This window comes from Danio aesculapii, chromosome 23, assembly GCF_903798145.1.
Source record: "Danio aesculapii chromosome 23, fDanAes4.1, whole genome shotgun sequence".
NCBI lineage: Eukaryota > Metazoa > Chordata > Actinopteri > Cypriniformes > Danionidae > Danio > Danio aesculapii.
Window position 1 is genome coordinate 2,692,568 of NC_079457.1, and position 19,130 is coordinate 2,711,697.

A 19,130-nucleotide genomic window follows, 5' to 3' on the forward strand; every position below is an offset into this window, starting at 1 on the left:
GTAATCAGATTAACAAAAGGTCAACTATACAATGTTATAAAACATTTTTATGGAAATTTTAAAGAAATCATACAGTTTATAAGGATTTGCATCATTTTACTAAAGTTAATGGAGATTTAACTACCTGTTGATCATTAGAAACACACACTTACCTCCTTTGACCCATCTCCTGCTGCACAGCTGACCAAATCATGCACCTGTTGTTCAGTCTCAGAACAAACCTGTAAAATATGAAAGATTTGTGTAATCAGATTAACAAAAGGTCAACTATACAATGTTAAACACTTTTTATGGACATTTTAAAGAAATCATACAGTTTTTCATTCACAAGGTTTTTCATTCTATGGCACCTTTAAGACAAGGGGCTAAGGTTTAAACAAGTTATTTTAATTTCACAAATACCAAAATGTATATCACAAATGTATTGCACTGTTCTGAATAGTATGACAAAAGCAGTAAGTATGGGGACATACGACACACAAACCATGGTGCCGTTGGACAAAACACACACTGAACTTCTACCCATCCCCCACAACGTGACAAAAGCAGTAAGTATGGGGACATATGACAAAAGCAGTAAGTATGGGGACATACGACACACAAACCATGGTGCCGTTGGACAAAACACACACTGAACTTCTACCCATCCCCCACTACATGACTAAAGTAGTAAGTATGGGGACATCCGACATATGATACACATAATAGCTCAGAATGAACCATCCTCCATACTATTGTAAATTAAACAATTCCTATGACTGATGATACATGGGGCAACTTTTGAGCAACGTTGCGGGGCAACTTAGGTCATTGTTGGCATCAGTGGGCAACCAGATGAGACACAGGGCCCATGACTGATTTAAAGTATGCAGATTTTGCAAAATTGTTACCCATTCTCAGTGGGGAAAGTGCCCAATCAACATTGCTTAAAAAAAGTTGCCTGGCAAGATTGCTCAAAATGTTGTCCTGTGTATCATCAGCCTATCGCTATCTTTCAATTCTTTAAGTTTGATTGTAATTAAAATCACTGTTGTTGCCAACTAAAGAACATTTAAGAAATAAATGCTTATTAAATGCTCATTTACCTGTTGAGTGTTGTCATGACATGTCAGCTGAGAATCAGACGTTGTTGAGATCTGAAAAGGTTTGAGTACTAAACATTAATTTTGGATAACACGGCAGTACATGGTGATGCTTTGAGTATCCAAAACAACTAATGTGAAAATTACATAATACAAGTGAATTCTTAGATCAAACAATCAGGATATGTGAGAATTCATTGCAGCACACAGTCCTAATCATCTGTAATGTTAAAGTAATGATTCTACATCATCTTACCAAAGTTAATGGAGGTTTAACTACCTGTTGAGCATTAGAAACACACACTTACCTCCTTTGACCCATCTCCTGCTGCACAGCTGACCAAAGCATGCACCTGTTGTTCAGTCTCAGAACAAACCTGTAGAACATGAAAGATTTGTGTAATCAGATTAACAAAAGGTCAACTATACAATGTTATAAAACATTTTTTTATGGAAATTTTAAAGAAATCATACAGTTTATAAGGATTTTGCATCATCTTACCAAAGTTAATGGAGATTTAACTACCTGTTGAGCATTAGAAACACACACTTACCTCCTTTGACCCATCTCCTGCTGCACAGCTGACCAAAGCATGCACCTGTTGTTCAGTCTCAGAAAAAACCTGTAAAATATAAAAGATTTGTGTAATCAGATTAACAAAAGGTCAACTATACAATGTTATAAAACATTTTATGGAAATTTTAAAGAAATCAATTAGTTCAACCTCAGAACAAACCTGTGTGGATTCTAAATCAAGTACTAACACTTTTCCACATGGTTAAAAACTGTTTTTACTGTAAACTGTGTCTTTCAAATAAAGTAAAAGGATTATTTCAATCTGTTAATACCTTTCTTCTCCAAGGCCAGTCAGAATCTCCATAATTATACAATATCTCTTCCCCAGGACTTATGTCCTTTACTGCAAATAAGCACAGATGGGGCTTTCCGTCCACTCTGATTGTTTTCATTTTGCTATTGGGGTTCACATGATCATCATTGACGATTCTCCCTAAAGAACCGTCTTCTCTGGCAGCATCAACCCTGAAACAGAACACAGTGCTAACTCCAAGATGTAATATTGACAGAATCATACAATAGGAAAGTTTCACAGAATAATAATAATAATAAAAAGTTTATTCTAGTTTACCACTGCTGCATCAGGAAATGCAAAGTTTGTATATCTGGGTGACCTACAACTTTGTAAATTTGAAAGACAATGTAAATTAAGTACAGCAATATACATACCACAACTGTTTTCCATCACAACGAAATTCAAATAAAAAAACTTCAAGTGCAGCATGATATACTCTGTGCCTTCTTTCATATTCTTCTTTAGTTATGACTTCCCCTCGATATTCGATAAGAAAATCTCCCTTTTGAAAGTGGCGACAGCTGAACACTCCTCGACCTAACCAAGACCAGATCAGTCAGGGTAAAAGTTAAAACAATACTTAAAACATAGACAATTGTGTTACTCACCTTTAAATGAATTTATATATTTTATTTCAAATCCATCCTTATCTTTGAGCATGGATGAAAAATATGCAGCTTCATCCTTTGGTTTTAGCTTAGTCCTCCGAGACCTTGTTGCTGCCATTTCCTGCAAAAGCCAGATGATGTATTTTGTCACTTTATGAAATTATAATAATTCTGTTTTTTAGACATCACTGACCTAATCAATTATGAGTTTACACTTTTATTTGCTGTAGAGGGCTTAAATATAATCAACAGGGATCATTCTGTACTACTTGCAGGTCAGTAAATAGCACCAGTGAAACAGGAAAAACATCTTAGACCTTACAAATGTGTTTAGTATTTTAAACAATCTGAAACATGCTGCTTTTCTACTTCTCAACTACACTGTGACTGTCACTAAAGGCAAACATTATGATAATAGCTATCAGACTTTTATATACAGTTTATAAAACCTCTACAGAGACCTACAGAAAATACTGTAGTGGACTACTGTACTATAGTAAACTAGAGTAATAATCCTTGATACAATGGTGTTTTTTAAACTTACCATAGTAAAAATAAAAGAATACTATGGTTTATCAACTCACAATTATTACAGGATACTGAAGTGTAGTAATCACTATAACATCAGTAAACTACGTCAAATACTACAATATTTTTCCATTGTGGTCTTTCGTACATTAACCCAATTTTCACTGAACTGCCCAGATAGCAAAATAAATTTGACCTCAACCTGGCATCACGACTTATTTAGCCATTAGCCATTAACTTTTAAACCCAAAACATACATAATACAAGCGATTTAGTTATTGCTTATATGTATTTGTCAGACTAGAAAGTTAATTGTTAATTACTTATACATCCTTATATTCCTTATAGGTCGTGATAAAACGCTAGATAAAAGCTTACAAACGTGACCAAAACTAGCCTGTTTAACTGCTTTATAACGTTAACTAATATAATATAATGTTTCATTATTTGTTGAGTTTTATCATCAATCTTACCTTAAGTGTCTTCAGAGTGGCGCGCTCATTATCTCAGCCGGAAGTGACTCGGTCGGAGGTGGAGGAGGTGGAAGAAAATGATTCCAATGATATTGCTTCTCTGTGTTTTAATTTTTATTGTTGTGGTGTGGACCTTGTTATTCCTTTATATTTAGAACGATTTTACAAACATATCTTTATCGTTATCGTCCTTTGTGTGAATAGGGTAAAACACTGCTTAGACAAAACCCGAATTTATGAGGACTTCTCACCCTTTAGCCAATCAAAACCCGCGATTCCATACACACATGTGAATATTCATAAGGAGGTGCAGTACCAAGACCCACCTACAGGGGCGCAGTTCCGATACACACTGTTAACACAAAGTCTGATGATTGTGAACTATATGGACTTTTAGAGAAAATTTGAATTTGAGCTCCTTACACATGTAGAAGCACTTCTACATTGCCTGAATTATGAGGACACCGGCACTGTCCTCATAATAAAAAATGTCCTCGTAGTGTGGCGTGTATTCATATGAAATGTCCTCTCAAATCACAAAAACCCACACACACACACACACACACACACACACACACATCCACCCACTTGCTCTTATACTTTTTCGCTTATACTATTTCACACATGCACATACACACACAGATGATCTCTCTCACGTACACACACAGGCATGCTCACGCACATACTATTTCTCTTATACTCTTTCTTATACTATTTCGCACACGCACATTATTTCTCACACACTATCTCTCTCTTACACACACACACACACACACTCACTATTTCTCTCTCACACAGATACACGTACACACATGCACAGATCCATGCACACACACACAGATTATCACACTCTCTTACATCACTATTTCTCTCTCACACAGATACACGTACACACACACACACACACACACACACATTATTCCTCTTATACTCTAATACTATTTCGCACACGCACACATTATTTCTTACACATTATCTCTCTTATACACACACACTCACACTCACTACTTCTCTCTCACACACATAGAAACACACACACACACGCACGCACACACACACACACACACACACACACACACACACGCACAAACACACACACACAAATTCTTGCACTCTCTTACATATAGAAGATATACACACACACACACACACTCAATTTCTCTGATATTTTCTCTTATACTATTTTGCGCATACACACACAGGCACACTCACACATACTATTTATCTATCTTATACACACGCATACTATGTATAAACTCAGACGCGTGCACACTCACACATAAATACACCATTTTTTTTCACACACACACACACACACGCATACACACGCACACACACACACACACACACTCTCTATCTTGCTCACATACACCCTCTCACACATACCCACACATTCTCTCTTACATACACATACTCACACACATTTTCTTATGTTCTCTGTCTTTGACACACACACACACACACGCACGCACGCACGCACGCACGCACGCACGCACGCACACGCACGCACACACACACACACACACACACACACACACACACACACACACACACACACAGTCAAGTGCCAACTTGTCTTTATTGTGGTGGTTGTGAACTTTGAGATCATCATCAGACTGAATGTGTACAGTGAAGAGTCTGAATGTCCATCAGTGGATCAAACACACACTGTGTGTCCAGCATATAGTTCACATATCAGCTCACACTGGAGGTCACGATACACACCACAGTCTTGTCCTCCACTGCACAAACTCAGCATTTCCACCCTGCTGTCTTCAACACACATCTAAACATGATCAAATCCAGCAACAATTACAGGAAAAATCAATGTTTCCTCAAATATTACAGTAAAAATGTCCTTTGTATCATTTTAAATGTCTTTTTTAAGCCTGAATTTGATTTAATGAGCTCAAAAAATATATAAATATTACCTGTTTATTATAGTATGATCAAAACATCAATCAATACTTTAAAAAATAGATCATATTTTCTCTATATTATTCATTCATTCAATTATTTTCCTTCGACTTAGTCCCTTTATTCATCAGGTATCGCCACAGAGGAATGAACCAACAACTATTCCAGCATATCTTTTACACAGCGGACGCCCTTCCAGCTGCAACCCAGTAGTGGGAAACACCCATACACATATTCTCACACACTAATACACCACGGCTAATTCAGTTCATCAATTCCCCTATAGCGCATGTGTTTGGGAGGAAACCCCCGGAGGAAACCCACACCAACATGGGGAGAACATGCAAACTCCACATAGAAATGCCAACTGACCCAGCCGGGACTCGAACCAGTGACCTTCTTGCTGTAAGGCCACAGTGCTAACCACTGAGCTACCATGCTGCCCCAGAGGAAATGTTATATTGTTATAATTTACATCGCAATAATCAAGAACATTGCATATTTTCACAGTGCGGTCCAACTTTAAATATATGTACTTGAATACAAGACAGAAACACGGATGTATACTGTGTGTGTGTGTGTGTGTGTGTGTTCATGTGTCTGTCTCCTCTTCTGTGATCTGTCTGAAATTCTGCAGTAATTCAGTAAATGCAGGTCGTCCATGAGGTCTCTGAAAGCACACACACACACACACACACACACACACACGCACACACACACACACACACACACACACACACACACACACACACACACAATTAAATGCTAATGCATAGATATTTCTGGCTCTGACATGGTGAATGTGTGTGTGTGTGTGTGTGTGTGTGTGTGTGTGTGTGTTTGTGCATATGTGTTTATCTGTATGTTTAAATTACTGATTGAGTTAGTGTGTGTAAGTAAGAGAGAGTATGTGTGCATGTACACTCACCGGCCACTTTATTAGGTACACCTGTCTAACTGCTCGTTAAGGCAAATTCTAATCAGCCAATCACATGGCAGCAACTCAGCACATTTAGACATGTAGACATGGTCAAGACGATCTGCTGCTGTTCAAACTGAGCATCAGAATGGGGAGGAAAGGGGATTTAAGTGACTTTGAACGTGGCATGGTTGTTGCTGCCAGATGGGCTGGTCTGAGTATTTCAGAAACTGCTGATCTACTGGGATTTTCACGCACAACCATCTCTAGGGTTTACAGAGAATGGTCTGAAAAAGAGGAAATATCCAGTGAGCGGCAGTTCTGTGGGCGCAAATGCCTTGTTGATGCCAGAGGTCAGAGGAGAATGGCCAGACTGGTTCTAACTGATAGAAAGGCAACAGTAACTCAAATAAGCATTGTTACAACCGAGGTCTGCAGAAGAGCATCTCTGAACACACAACACGTCCAACCTTGGGGCGGATGGGCTACAGCAGCAGAAGACCACACTGGGTGCCGCTCCTGTCAGCTAAGAACAGGAAACTGAGGCTACAATTCACACAGGCTCACCAAAACTGGACAATAGAAGATTGGAGAAACGTTGCCTGGTCTGATGAGTCTCCATTTCTGCTGCCACATTCGGATGGTCGGACCAGAATTTGGCATCTTCAACTTTGGGTCCATTAGTACCAATTGAGCATCGTGTCAACAACACAGCCTACCAGAGTATTGTTGCTGACCATGTCCATCCCTTCATGACTACTAGTAAGGTGTACCTAATAAAGTGGCCCGTGAGCATGTTTGTGTGTCTGTGTGTGCATTTGTGAGAGTGTGTGTGTGTGTGTCACCTCGTGCCAGCAGCGGTACATGATGTTGTAGATGTGTGGTGTTGCGCGGTGAGGTCTGTACAGTCGGCTGCCCTGCGTCACCTCCTCCACCACCTCCACATTAGTGCGGTTGTCAAACGGCGTCTTTCCCTCCGAGAACACCTCCCACATCAGCACACCTGCACACACACAAATCAGCACCAGCACAAACACACACACACACACACACAGAGCAGTGATCTCCAGATGACCTCACCGAATGACCACACGTCTGACTTGTTGCTGAACTTGTTGAAGTGCAGAACTTCCGGCGGAGACCATTTAACAGGGAACCTGGAGCCCATAGAGCTGGTGTACTGATTATCCAGAACATACCTGCCAGACACACACACACACACACACACACACACACACACACACACACACACACACACACACACACACACACACGCACACACACACACACACACACACGCACACACACACACACACACTTTGTAAATCCTAAATGATCCCCATAATCATGTTCAACTCTCTGGTCTTTGGTTGAATGAGGACACCTGCTGGTAAAAGCATGTAAACACAACAGACTCAAACCAGTGAACCGGAAGCTGTGTTTCTGTTTTGTGATGCAGTTCCTATAGAAACAGAATATTAAGTGAGCAAACAGTGGGCGTGGCTTCTTTTTTCTACTGCGAGCTGATTGGCTGTAGTAAAGTAGGCGTTTCATTCAGGAAGATGGGGAAAAGGGTGAGTTACTACAACCTAACAGACTCCTCCTGCTCACCATTACTGTTTGTTGTCAAAACTGACAGCTGGAGGGGCGTGGTTAAGTTTCTTAGCCACGCCTAATACCTTAGACAGACCTAATCTGAGAATTTAACCGAAAACAAACAGGAAGTTGCATATTTAGATTTAAATTTCAGATTACAAGGGGAAACTATTTTTTTTTCTCCTAATGACATGCACAGATGAACTGTTGAGCGAACAACATCAATATGATAGTTATTATTTCATTTGTACTTCAGAGGACAAAATCTAAATGCACGTAGCCTTTTCGTTTAGTGTAATTAAATATTTAGTTTCTGCATGAGATGTTCTTTCAACAATTAATTCTTTGTTCAAGGCTTATTTTTGTTTAATTGTGGAAGCATTGTGTGCTAAACAGGACAACAAGAGACTATTAACTAACTATTATTATTATTATTGTATAACAACAACAATAGCATACAAAAAAATGAGGAATACGAAGCTTACAATATTTTTTCACATCAAAAGGAACAAATCAAATAGAGAATAATAAAAAAAATTACAGGGGATATGTAAATTACAAGGTGACGCGGTGGCGCAGTGGGTTGCACGTTTCCCTCACAGCAAGAAGGTCACTGGTTTGAGCCTCGGGTGGGTCAGTTGCCGTTTCTGTGTGGAGTTTGCATGTTCTCCCCGTGTTGGCGTGGGTTTCTTCCAGGTGCTCCGGTTTCCCCCACAGTCCAAACACATGCGCTATAGGGGAATCGGGTAGGCTAAAATTGACCATGTATCCGCTACGTGAAACAAGTGCTGGATAAGTTGGCGGTTCATTCCGCTGTGGCGACCTTAAATTAATAAAGGGACTAAGCCGGAAAAAAATGAATGAATGAATGTAAATTACAATAAATTCGCATAAGAAAATGATTCCAAAATTGCATACATCCTTAGCTTTTTATTTTTAATGTCTTTTAGGGTTTCGATATAATGCTTAAGATCAATTTTAAATAAACGTTAGGACCATTTTTGTTTGTGTACATGATACTTCCCATACATAATCCTTAAATTAATAAACAAATTTTGCTGCAAAGTTTTATTATTATTGTTTGTTTTTACTATTAACTAACATTATTCTGTTTTGTTTGCCTCAATAAAATCTAAAGTCTACAAACTAGTAAAACTGATCCGAGATCAGGTGAAAACTATAAAACCTATTCATGAATGAACTTGAAATGATTGAACATGAAATGATTCATGAGGATTTCAAGGTACACACAAGATCACTCCCCAGTGGAGAACCAATTCATTCATTCATTCATTCATTTTCCTTGGGCTTAGTCCCTTATTTATCTGGGGAAGCCACAGCGGAATGAACCGCCAATTTTTCAAGTATTTGTTTTACACAGTGGATGCCCTTCCAGTACTGGGAAACACCCATACACACTCATTCACACACACTCATACACTACGGCCATCTTAGTTCATCAATTCCCCTATAGCGCATGTGTTTGGGCTGTGGGGGAAACCAGAGCACCCGGAGGAAACTCATGCCAACACAAGGAGAACATGCAAACTCCACACAGAAATAACAACTGACCCAGCAGGGACTCGAACCAGTGAACTTCTTGCTGTGATGTGACAGTGCTAACTACTGAGCCACCATGTCACCAAACCATTGAATTTTCTAAACATTTCAAAATTACACGATGAAGCACCATTTAGGCTCCAAAGAACTGATTCGAAACTTAAGATTTATACAAGTTTGAAAGTTTTGTAAAGCAGTGTAAGCCTGGGTTTAAAGACTTTAATCAAAACTTACAATGTTTATTTATTAGTGCCTACATCGTTATTCTTCTGGTGAACAAATCATCTGTAAAAGTTAATCCACTGAATTTTTTGCAATCTTCTTCACTCTTTATTCTGAGCATCTGCGTTTGGATTGGCTCCATCTCAGATGATGTCAGTTTGACACTTCAGCCACAGTATTCTTAGCCACGCCCCTCTTACTGTTAGTTTGCTATGAGAGAATGATGCGCAAATGAAAGCCCCACCCCCTACTCAATATTCCGTTTCAGTTGGAAGTACATCACCATACTGTCAGTCACAGCAAAGTTTCAGCTCTCATCAGATCATTTATTAGACCTTTTTGAATATGGGGATTTTCAGCTCTAAACACACTGTAGCTGTTTTTCTAGCCTGTGCCTTTAATGCAAATGAGCTAGTTCTCCCCGCCCACCATTCCCATGTGCCTGTCAGAGCCACAGAGATCTCTCTGTATCATACCTGTCAACCCTCCCGTTTTTCCCGGGATTCTCTCGTATTTTACAGATCTATCCTGCTATCGTCCGGTAAAGGTATTTCCCCGTATTTCTCCCATATTTTTAGTCTTTCTCTGAAGGGTGGCAAATAAACATTAAAGAGCCGAGCCTCCCTATACGCAACCCACACTGCATGCCTGTAGCTCCCCCAAGTAATTTCACGAGCACAAAGGATTCTCTGATGACTGGCACTTTATTGACTGGTTCACCATGAATATGACCAACCAACTCGAAATGCCGTGAAAACTGAATACACACAAAGTAAAACAGAATACAAAGAACATAAATACAGAAATATATACATTACCTTCGCAAATCCTTCAAACAGAGTAAAGTAATCTTTAACAACTTGAGTTTTGTACATGTACCGTCACATGCATATTTTCTGCTATATAACAACACAATTCACAAACAACTAGGGATGGCTGACGTGAAACTGACGTTTCGACACAGTGTCGAGATCCCGAAGCGCAAGTGTTTCGAAACACTGTACCGAAGCATGATCCGGAACACCCAGGTCACGTGACTAAAGTGTTTCGAAACACCTGGTCATGTGACTAAAGAGATTCAAATCATCAGGCATTTCAGAAGCGTTTTGAGACCTGGAGAATCTGCATTTGACTGACAGGGTCAATTGAAAATTTCTGTCTCGTATGGCCTATGGACCGTCTACATGCGTGTTGTTACAGGCTTCAATTGACTTTTTGGTTTGATTCCTGACTTGTACAAATACTTCAAAATCATGATTTTATGTATTTTAATCATGTTACTGTTATGGTGTAGTCTAGATAGGATACAGCTGCAGATACGCCATCAATTTAGAGCATCATTTTTGTAACTGTAAAACAATTAATATTTTACAGTACTGTGATGGTTGGGTTTAGGGTTGGGGTAGACGTTCATAAAATACAATAAATGGTAAATGTTATGAATAATATAAATAATTCTTGTTAACTTCTGTCCACAACTGTATCTGATCTAGCAACAGGCCTGTTTTATGACCAAAACAAGCCATATTTATTCACAAAGTGTTTATTCTAATGTCAGACCAATGTTGAAAGAGAACTATGCACGAACAAAGAATCTCAAACTGATATTAAAGCATTTCAAAACAGCTATATCAGCCTGGATTCGAACCAACAATCCCCGCATGGTAGTCAGGAACCCTAACCACTACACTATATCACTTGATGGTTCATTCTTATAAAGTGGGGTTTAATACCTCAATCTGCTCAACTGTTCTTTGCTGAAGCTGTTCCAGTGCAATACATAAAAAATGACCAGTAGGTGTCACCGTAGAGTGGGGTTTCGAAACGTTTCGAAGCTTCGACACATTTGCTTTAACTGTTTCTTTGCTTCATGAAGCCTCGATTTGCCCACCACTACAAACAACACATATAATATAAGTGAACTTACTTCACTGGCTGCTTATTACAAAAATAACTTCTTATGGCATCTTGTTATGAAGCAGGGAAACATATTCTACTTCACTTGCTATGAGGTGCTTTTTGTCTTCCTGGTTACTCTGTATGGTTTTCATAATAAAAGTTTTAACCCCATACAACTCTGTACTTTGTAATTTTAAATTAAAAGTCTATGAAATAATTAAATAAGAAACACAAACTGATTCTCAGTCAGTTACACCGCTGAACCACCAGAGGCCACCCTTTGCTTTTAAATGTGAATCTGTTCTGTGCTTTCATTTTATTTAGGCATGAAAACACTTTGAAATCAATATAAAAGTGGAAGAATTCCCTTTTCCTTTTTATTGCCTCCTATGCAATCCTCAAAACAGTCATATAGCGGTGCATGACTGTCAGCTGACGCGCTCCACAGTGAGACGCTGTTTCCCAAACGGATTCTGTACACGCAATTTGAAGCGGAGTGAAAGTCTGGGTTTTGGGTGCGTGTTTGAACAGACTTAGACACATAATTATTAATAATAACATCTAAAGATGTCGATCTTTGTGGGAATTTTTTTTTAAACACAACTAATTTTGTCCTAAAAGAGCATAAAAATTAGGAAGGCAGCCAAATGCTAGATGTGTAATGTAGATGTGTGCATTTTTAAAGTGACACCTCTGTTATTTAAAGGGCACCTATGGTAAAAAATCTACTTTTCAAGCTGTTTGGACAGACATATGTGCATGTATGGTGTATAGACCGTCATATTGGGGAGATATAAACACACCCAGTGCTTTTTTTTCAATTTAACAACATAAAAAACGGTGGACCAATTGGAGCGGTTTTCAGATCGACCGCAACTTTACGTAGGAGAGCGGTCCCCCCCGCCCACCAATATTGATTGACAGGCGCGTCATCATATCCTCAGTTTGTTGATTCACGTCCGCCATTTTCAGCGTGAGTCGAAGCGATATCACTAAAGGAACACGCTAGCTCTATTTTTAGATTAAGGCTCATTGGGCTCAACACAAGATCAATATTCTCCACATTATCGCTCTAATCGGAATTATTGGTTGTATCTTTAGGTAGGTTTGCAAACATGTGTACTTCTCATTGAGTCTACCTTATACTTCAGGCGTTTGGATTTCTCGAGATCACAGAAGCTCCCTGTGATCTTAACTAGGTGCTGCTGTACCTGACGTTGTGCCATGCATTTTATAATTCTAAACATAGGTTTCTATCAGGGTACACACAACGGCGCGACGATTCAGGACACTTGATGTTTCTGCCGCGCCACAGAGAGTGTCTGGTGTGCCGTGTCGCAGCTTCGAGCGACGCATCCCATGCCTTAGTCAAAGATAATTCAGTGTGCGTGGTTATTAGTCTCGGTGTGCAAGCTCGGTACTTGAAACTAGCACACAGTTGGCTGTAAAACTATACAAAGACTGTTGCCGAGTCGTATATGTATATGTACGACTGATTGCTGACTCCTGCTCTTTCTCTCAGTCTGCCCAAACACAGAGCAGGTGAGCTCATGGCCCCGCCCCCTTGTTACGTTGCTCGGGAAGCCGAAACTAATTTACATGTGAAGCAACACACCCCTAAATCAGCGAGCTGTGGACACGCCCCCAACATGACACTTTAACACATTATAATAAAACAATCTGAACAGTGTGTTGAACTGAACCTAAACTGGCACACTCAGAAGAACCATAATATTAATATTAAATCATAAAAAAGAGGTCAACTATGGGCCCTTTAATGTAATCAAATGAAAAATCCAAATAAATGAGATTCATTCATTGCTATTTAATCAGAATGTTTAAATTATACAGTGAGGAAAATATTAATGAGATTTGATATCTTGATTCTATTTCTTTATAATAGCTATTTATTTATTACTTTTTAAAAATAATTATTTTTAGGGGGTTTTCACCTTAATTGTGATAGGACAGTGGAGAAAGTATGGGGAGCAGAGATAAGGGAAGGATCGGCAAAAGACCTCAAGCCGGGAATTGAACTTGGGTCACTGTGTCGACGCACTAACCACTAGGCTACCCAGGTAGAAAAGACTTCTCCCCCATGTTTGGCATAAATCTGGCACAGCAGGCATTCATCCGGCACTGGCATACATGGCCCAGGTTTGGCAGAGGTGGCACCGTCTTTAAGGTGGCACACAATACTTGGGCCAGATGTTAATTGTAGTATTTGGCCCAGATGTTAATAATCGATATGTGGGCCATGTAAGTTTAAATCTTGACCCACATTAAAAATACATTTTTATTATTTTCAAATAAAGAAAAATAAAAATTCGACCAATCAGGTCGCTTCAGAAAAAACATGCCCCTAGCATGCCTAAAGCACAATGATTCATGTATTTATCAATTTCATTGCAGTCGTGACACACCAACATACATGGCCCAGTTCAGGCTCAGTTATGGGTTATTAACTTGGCTGAGACTAGGCCCAGATATGGTCCATGTTTGGCCCTTGTCTGGAAACCAGACTTCTTCCAGTCATGTACCGTAATTCACTGTGGCATATGGGCCAAGCAAAAGCTGATCGTGTGGGTCAGATCTGGGCCAGAGATATTTTGTATGTGGGTATTGACGCAGACCGCTATTCATTTTAATAAGCTGAACTGCTGGCTAATTTATTTGCTGCTGATGTATACTATTTATAACTGACCGTTTAACTGGTCATTTACAATTAAACAGCACCAGAAGAACTTATTTAGTAATTTGAAGATTTCTTTTTTTTGTGGGGTACAGATTGGGGGTGGGGGGTATCCCTTATTATGGTGGGCATATCCCTTACTTTCACATCCCAACGAAGCAGATCTTCCTTACTACAGTACGAACATTTCCCAGCAGTTATTTCATGCATTTGTTAAGGAGTAATTCAAGCCTTTCTGCAAGGATGAGTCACACACAATGTCGTTATAAAGTCCATACGCGCGCACACACACACTCACACACACGTTTGCGCTGTTTTTGCATGGCAAATGTGAGAGGATACAGGTTAATATCCTCTGCTGTATATGGAGATCCGTTATGTTAATGTACAATTTAACGTCCACAAACCGGGATTGAAGAGTCTTCTTTCATAATCGTGCTGACACACTGCTGTGTTGATGAATTACAGCGATTTTACTGACTTTAACTTACTTTATTACAAACATGCACTGATTTAAAAACCTTTTAAACTTGTAAAACTCACTCTTGATCACATTTGATGATGACTGATGATCACAGAGAGCTGAACAGATCTTTTAATCCCGGCTGCTTTGCTCAACTCCTGTCTTGTGGATATGATTATACGCATTACTGCAGAGACATGTTAATATGCGGCTGTCAATCAATTCTCCTACGTAACATTGCGGTGGGCCTCAAAATGGGAGGGATTTGGATCCTATTTTATCATCAGGAAATAAAAAAAAGAGACGTATTTTGTTTCTATCACTCAAATACGACTGTGGACACACTATATCTGCACACAGTTCTGTCCAAACAGCTTGCAAAAGAGGATTTTCATCATAGGTGCCCTATAATTTGACATCAAACAAAGGGTTAAACTCACCTGGTCATGCCAAAGTCACACACCTTCACCACATTCCTCTCATTAACCAGACAGTTCCGTGCAGCCTAAACATACGCACACACACAAGTTTTGTGTCACTTATGATATTATCCATACAGCTGTGTGTGTGTGTGTGTGTGTGTGTATCTGTATCTGACCAGGTCTCGGTGTATAAACTGGTTGTGTTCCAGGTACTCCATCCCTTCACACACGTCCTGACACATACACAGCATCTGCGAGCGTCCCAGAGTGCTGCTGTGCTGCCGCAGGAAGTGAAGCAAGCAGCCGTTCTCCATGAACTCCGTCACGATGCAGATGGGGCGCTGGGTCACACACACGCCGTACAGCTGGACCAGCTTAGGGTGACAGAGACGTCTGCACACACACACAAACACACACACATTTTATTTAACACTCTGGAAAGTCAGTTATAAGAATGACAGGTGAAAAAGGCTTACATTCTCATATGTGTTTAGGTTTTCAACATTTACACACACACACACACACACACACGCACACACACACATGGGCATCAAACACCTTTCAATATTATTGTTTTATTTTCACAGTACATTTTACATGGATAAAACACAGAACAGTACATGGATATCCTAATATATATTTATTTATTTATTTATAGTTATTTGGATTTTATTTGATCTTACCTGTTTTAGAGTACAACTGACAGAAAATCTAAGCTAAATATGAGAACAAATTATATTCCAAATTTAAAATTGATATCTCCAAAGATGAGCTTTCAGTAAGATTGTGTTTAGGTGTGTGTTGTGGCTGCGTTGTTTCTGTTTGGAGCTCCATCAAGTGGATTAATTCATTCATTTTCCTTCGGCTTAGTCCTTTATTTATCAGAAGTCACCACAGTGGAATGAACCACCAACTATTCCAGCATAAGTTTTACACAACGGATGCCCTTCCAATTTAGTTAATCAATTCCATTATAGCGCATGTATTTTGACTGTGGGGGAAACCGGAGCACCCGGAGAAAACCCACGTCAATATGGGGAGAACATGCAAACTCCACACAGAAATGACCACTGACCCAGCCGGGACTCGAACCAGCGACTTTCTTGCTGTGAGCACACAGGGCTAACGATTGTGTCGCCAATTTAAACACATCTTTATTTAATTTAAGCATCTTTATTTACATTAAGACTGTCAATAATCTGCTTATAAACCTGCATACACACAATTAATGAATGTTTATTTATTCAGTCAAAGAATGTTGAGTTCCTTTTAGACTGTAAACTACAATATTGAGCCCAATCTTGACTTTACAGAAATTAATAGCACATTAAATCACAATATCTGGTAAAACTAACAAAAATTCAACTAGTATAAATAGCTGGTCAAGTAAAACTAATAACGATCTGTCAGCAGCTACGACTAGGGAAGAACATGGAAACTCCACATAGAAATGCCAACTGACTCAGCTGGAACTTGAACCGGCGATCTTCTTGCTGTGAGGCCACAGTGCTAACCACTGAGCCACCGTGCCACTCTAAAGTTCATAATATCAGTTTTTATCATAAAATACAGTCCAATTTGTTTCCATCTTCCTTCTTTTTTTAATAAAGGGTGAACATATCCTTCATACCATTTTACAATACAATCTGCTCGAAACATCTGATGGTCCTTTCTAAAGATGGACAATGTTTTTGAAGTGTTTCAGTCAGGTTTCAGGCACCTCATCATAGCACAGAAACTGCTCTAGTGAAAATAACCAATGATTTAGGGCAGGGGTCTCAAACTCCAATTTGAGAGTGAGTGACAATTCATAGGAGGGCCGCTTTAACATTCAAGCACAACAAAAAAGTGGAAACCTGATGTAAGTGATGCACTCAGACATTCTTCCCCAGAGTATATGCAGTCAAAGCTCCTCCTTTTTGTTTCCTATTGAACATATTGAAGGGGTAGTTTAAATTGCTATGAAAATACTACATTTTAATATTAGGCATAATAATAATAATAATTATTCTGTCCCAATCAATTGTTGCTTAACCAAAAGTTTAACTGCAGAAAGCAGATTGGATAACTTTAGTGACTTTACCGGCAACTGTTCTTCTCAATATCTTAACTACAACAAAGAGGGGGAAATTTGTACATATATATGAACATTTTTATACAAGTCTGAATATGCATATAAGAAAAATCTATTAAATGGGACTATCTGCATGAAATATTAGCAAAATGATCATATTTACACCACCATCATAACGTGTAAGTCATGGAGATATGTTTGGGGTATAAAACTAATTCTAATCAAATGACCCTTAAATATATATTTTTTAAAAATAGAGCTTTAGTAAAAATAGAGCACTTACGGACATTGAACACCATTTTACATCACATTTATTGCAATATACTAAAAGCAGCAGCAGATAGTTCACCTCAGATCTGGAGAATAAAATAAACCGTCTGAAACTGAACTCTAGAACTGAGACTCAGTGCAAACCAACACATTTCAGTGATTCAGCATCTACATTTAATCATGTTAAAGAGGTTTATTGTGTATTCATTAGACTATAAACCTAACCACTTTGCTGGAGTGCAGTGAGTGCACTATTCTTTGCTTTTAAATGGCTGTATTTACATTTCTGTCATGTTTCGTCTGATGCAAACATCCAAATTGCTCATCATTGCAAATCTCATCATGTAGCGTGTTGTTAGTACACAATGTCACAATGTAACCTGCTTATCTAATGTTTACGCTCGTAATATTTAAATGTTTTGCTAATAATAACCACCTCATGTGGAACTCTGAATCTGCATCTCATTTTGGAGTCAGAGGTCACATTTCAGTCACGGGCGCATGGCTTGAGAGCCTTTCTGAATGAATGAATGAAATAGGCTGTTTTCCACCAAGGCAACCCGGGGTGCTGAAATATAATTGTCTAAAGTGGCAGTGGGCGGGATAAAGGGACCAAAACTAAGACAGATGTTCCAGCAGAATATCTGACTTCAGCATTGTTTTTCAGATAAACAAGAATGTTCACTTAGCATGTTTCTGAAATATCTGCAAACATATGATGGTGTTTTTCTGCTATCCCTACTGAAAAAAAACAGCTTAAACCACACAAACTGGCACATTGGTACTCTTGAGCCATCAGCACGGACGAAAGTAACACGTGTGGTTCGAAAGTAACACAACAATACTGGCTTGATCTTATTTTAAATATATCTGACTATGACCTTGTTAATGTTCACTGCTGTAACACAGAGAGTGACAGAGACAACTGAGGTGAGGATCCACGTGCAGGGTTATTGGGTAGTCAGGCAAGCAATGGTCAACACGGGTGCAAACAGATGAAACAAGACCAAGGAAAACGCGTTGAATTGTCACTTTACAGGTAACAAGACTCGGCAATTGGAATGAGTGTGTGTGCTGCTTAAAGCTGCAGTCACACTGGGCTTTTCCTCCCATAGACTTCCATTCATACGCAGGCGAATGAGTCAGACTGGAAACGCAAGAGTCATGCATTAAGTTTTGCAGTTCGCTGTGGTGCAAAGTTCAAGCTTGGTGAACTCTGACGTGCGAAATTGCATCACTTGACTGCGTGAGACCAATCGAGGATCAAAACAGGACCTCTCTGGGCAGAAATTAATACATGGAGCAAATCGCTGGCTTTTTTAATGTCTAATCATCTTCTTTAACCCTGCCCCTTTTCGCAGCGCCGCACGACAGAATTTCGCACACACAATATCCAGTGTGACCGTAGCTTCAGTAGTGTGTGTAATCAGTCTTTGACAATCCTCAGGTGGTGCGAGTGTAATCAGTCAAGATGAGCATGTGAGTGAAGTGCATGTATGAAAATGTAGTCCAGAAATTGCGGATTTGTAGTCC

General features: G+C 39.3%; 1 protein-coding gene across 2 annotated transcripts in view; it reads right to left on the minus strand.

Annotated features, from left to right (window-relative positions):
- Nucleotides 1-5,123: 5,123 nt before the first annotated feature.
- Nucleotides 5,124-19,130, minus strand: part of txk (TXK tyrosine kinase) — a 37,758-nt gene continuing 23,751 nt past the window's right edge. For both annotated transcript variants that reach the window (XM_056449979.1, XM_056449978.1), the window contains exons 11-15: nucleotides 15,430-15,646; nucleotides 15,272-15,336; nucleotides 7,480-7,598; nucleotides 7,245-7,402; nucleotides 5,124-6,150 (exon numbers count right to left, since the gene is read on the minus strand). In XM_056449979.1, the coding sequence (XP_056305954.1) occupies nucleotides 6,073-6,150; nucleotides 7,245-7,402; nucleotides 7,480-7,598; nucleotides 15,272-15,336; nucleotides 15,430-15,646 (637 nt within the window). In that variant the 3' untranslated portion in view covers nucleotides 5,124-6,072. The remainder of the gene's footprint in view (nucleotides 6,151-7,244; nucleotides 7,403-7,479; nucleotides 7,599-15,271; nucleotides 15,337-15,429; nucleotides 15,647-19,130) is intronic.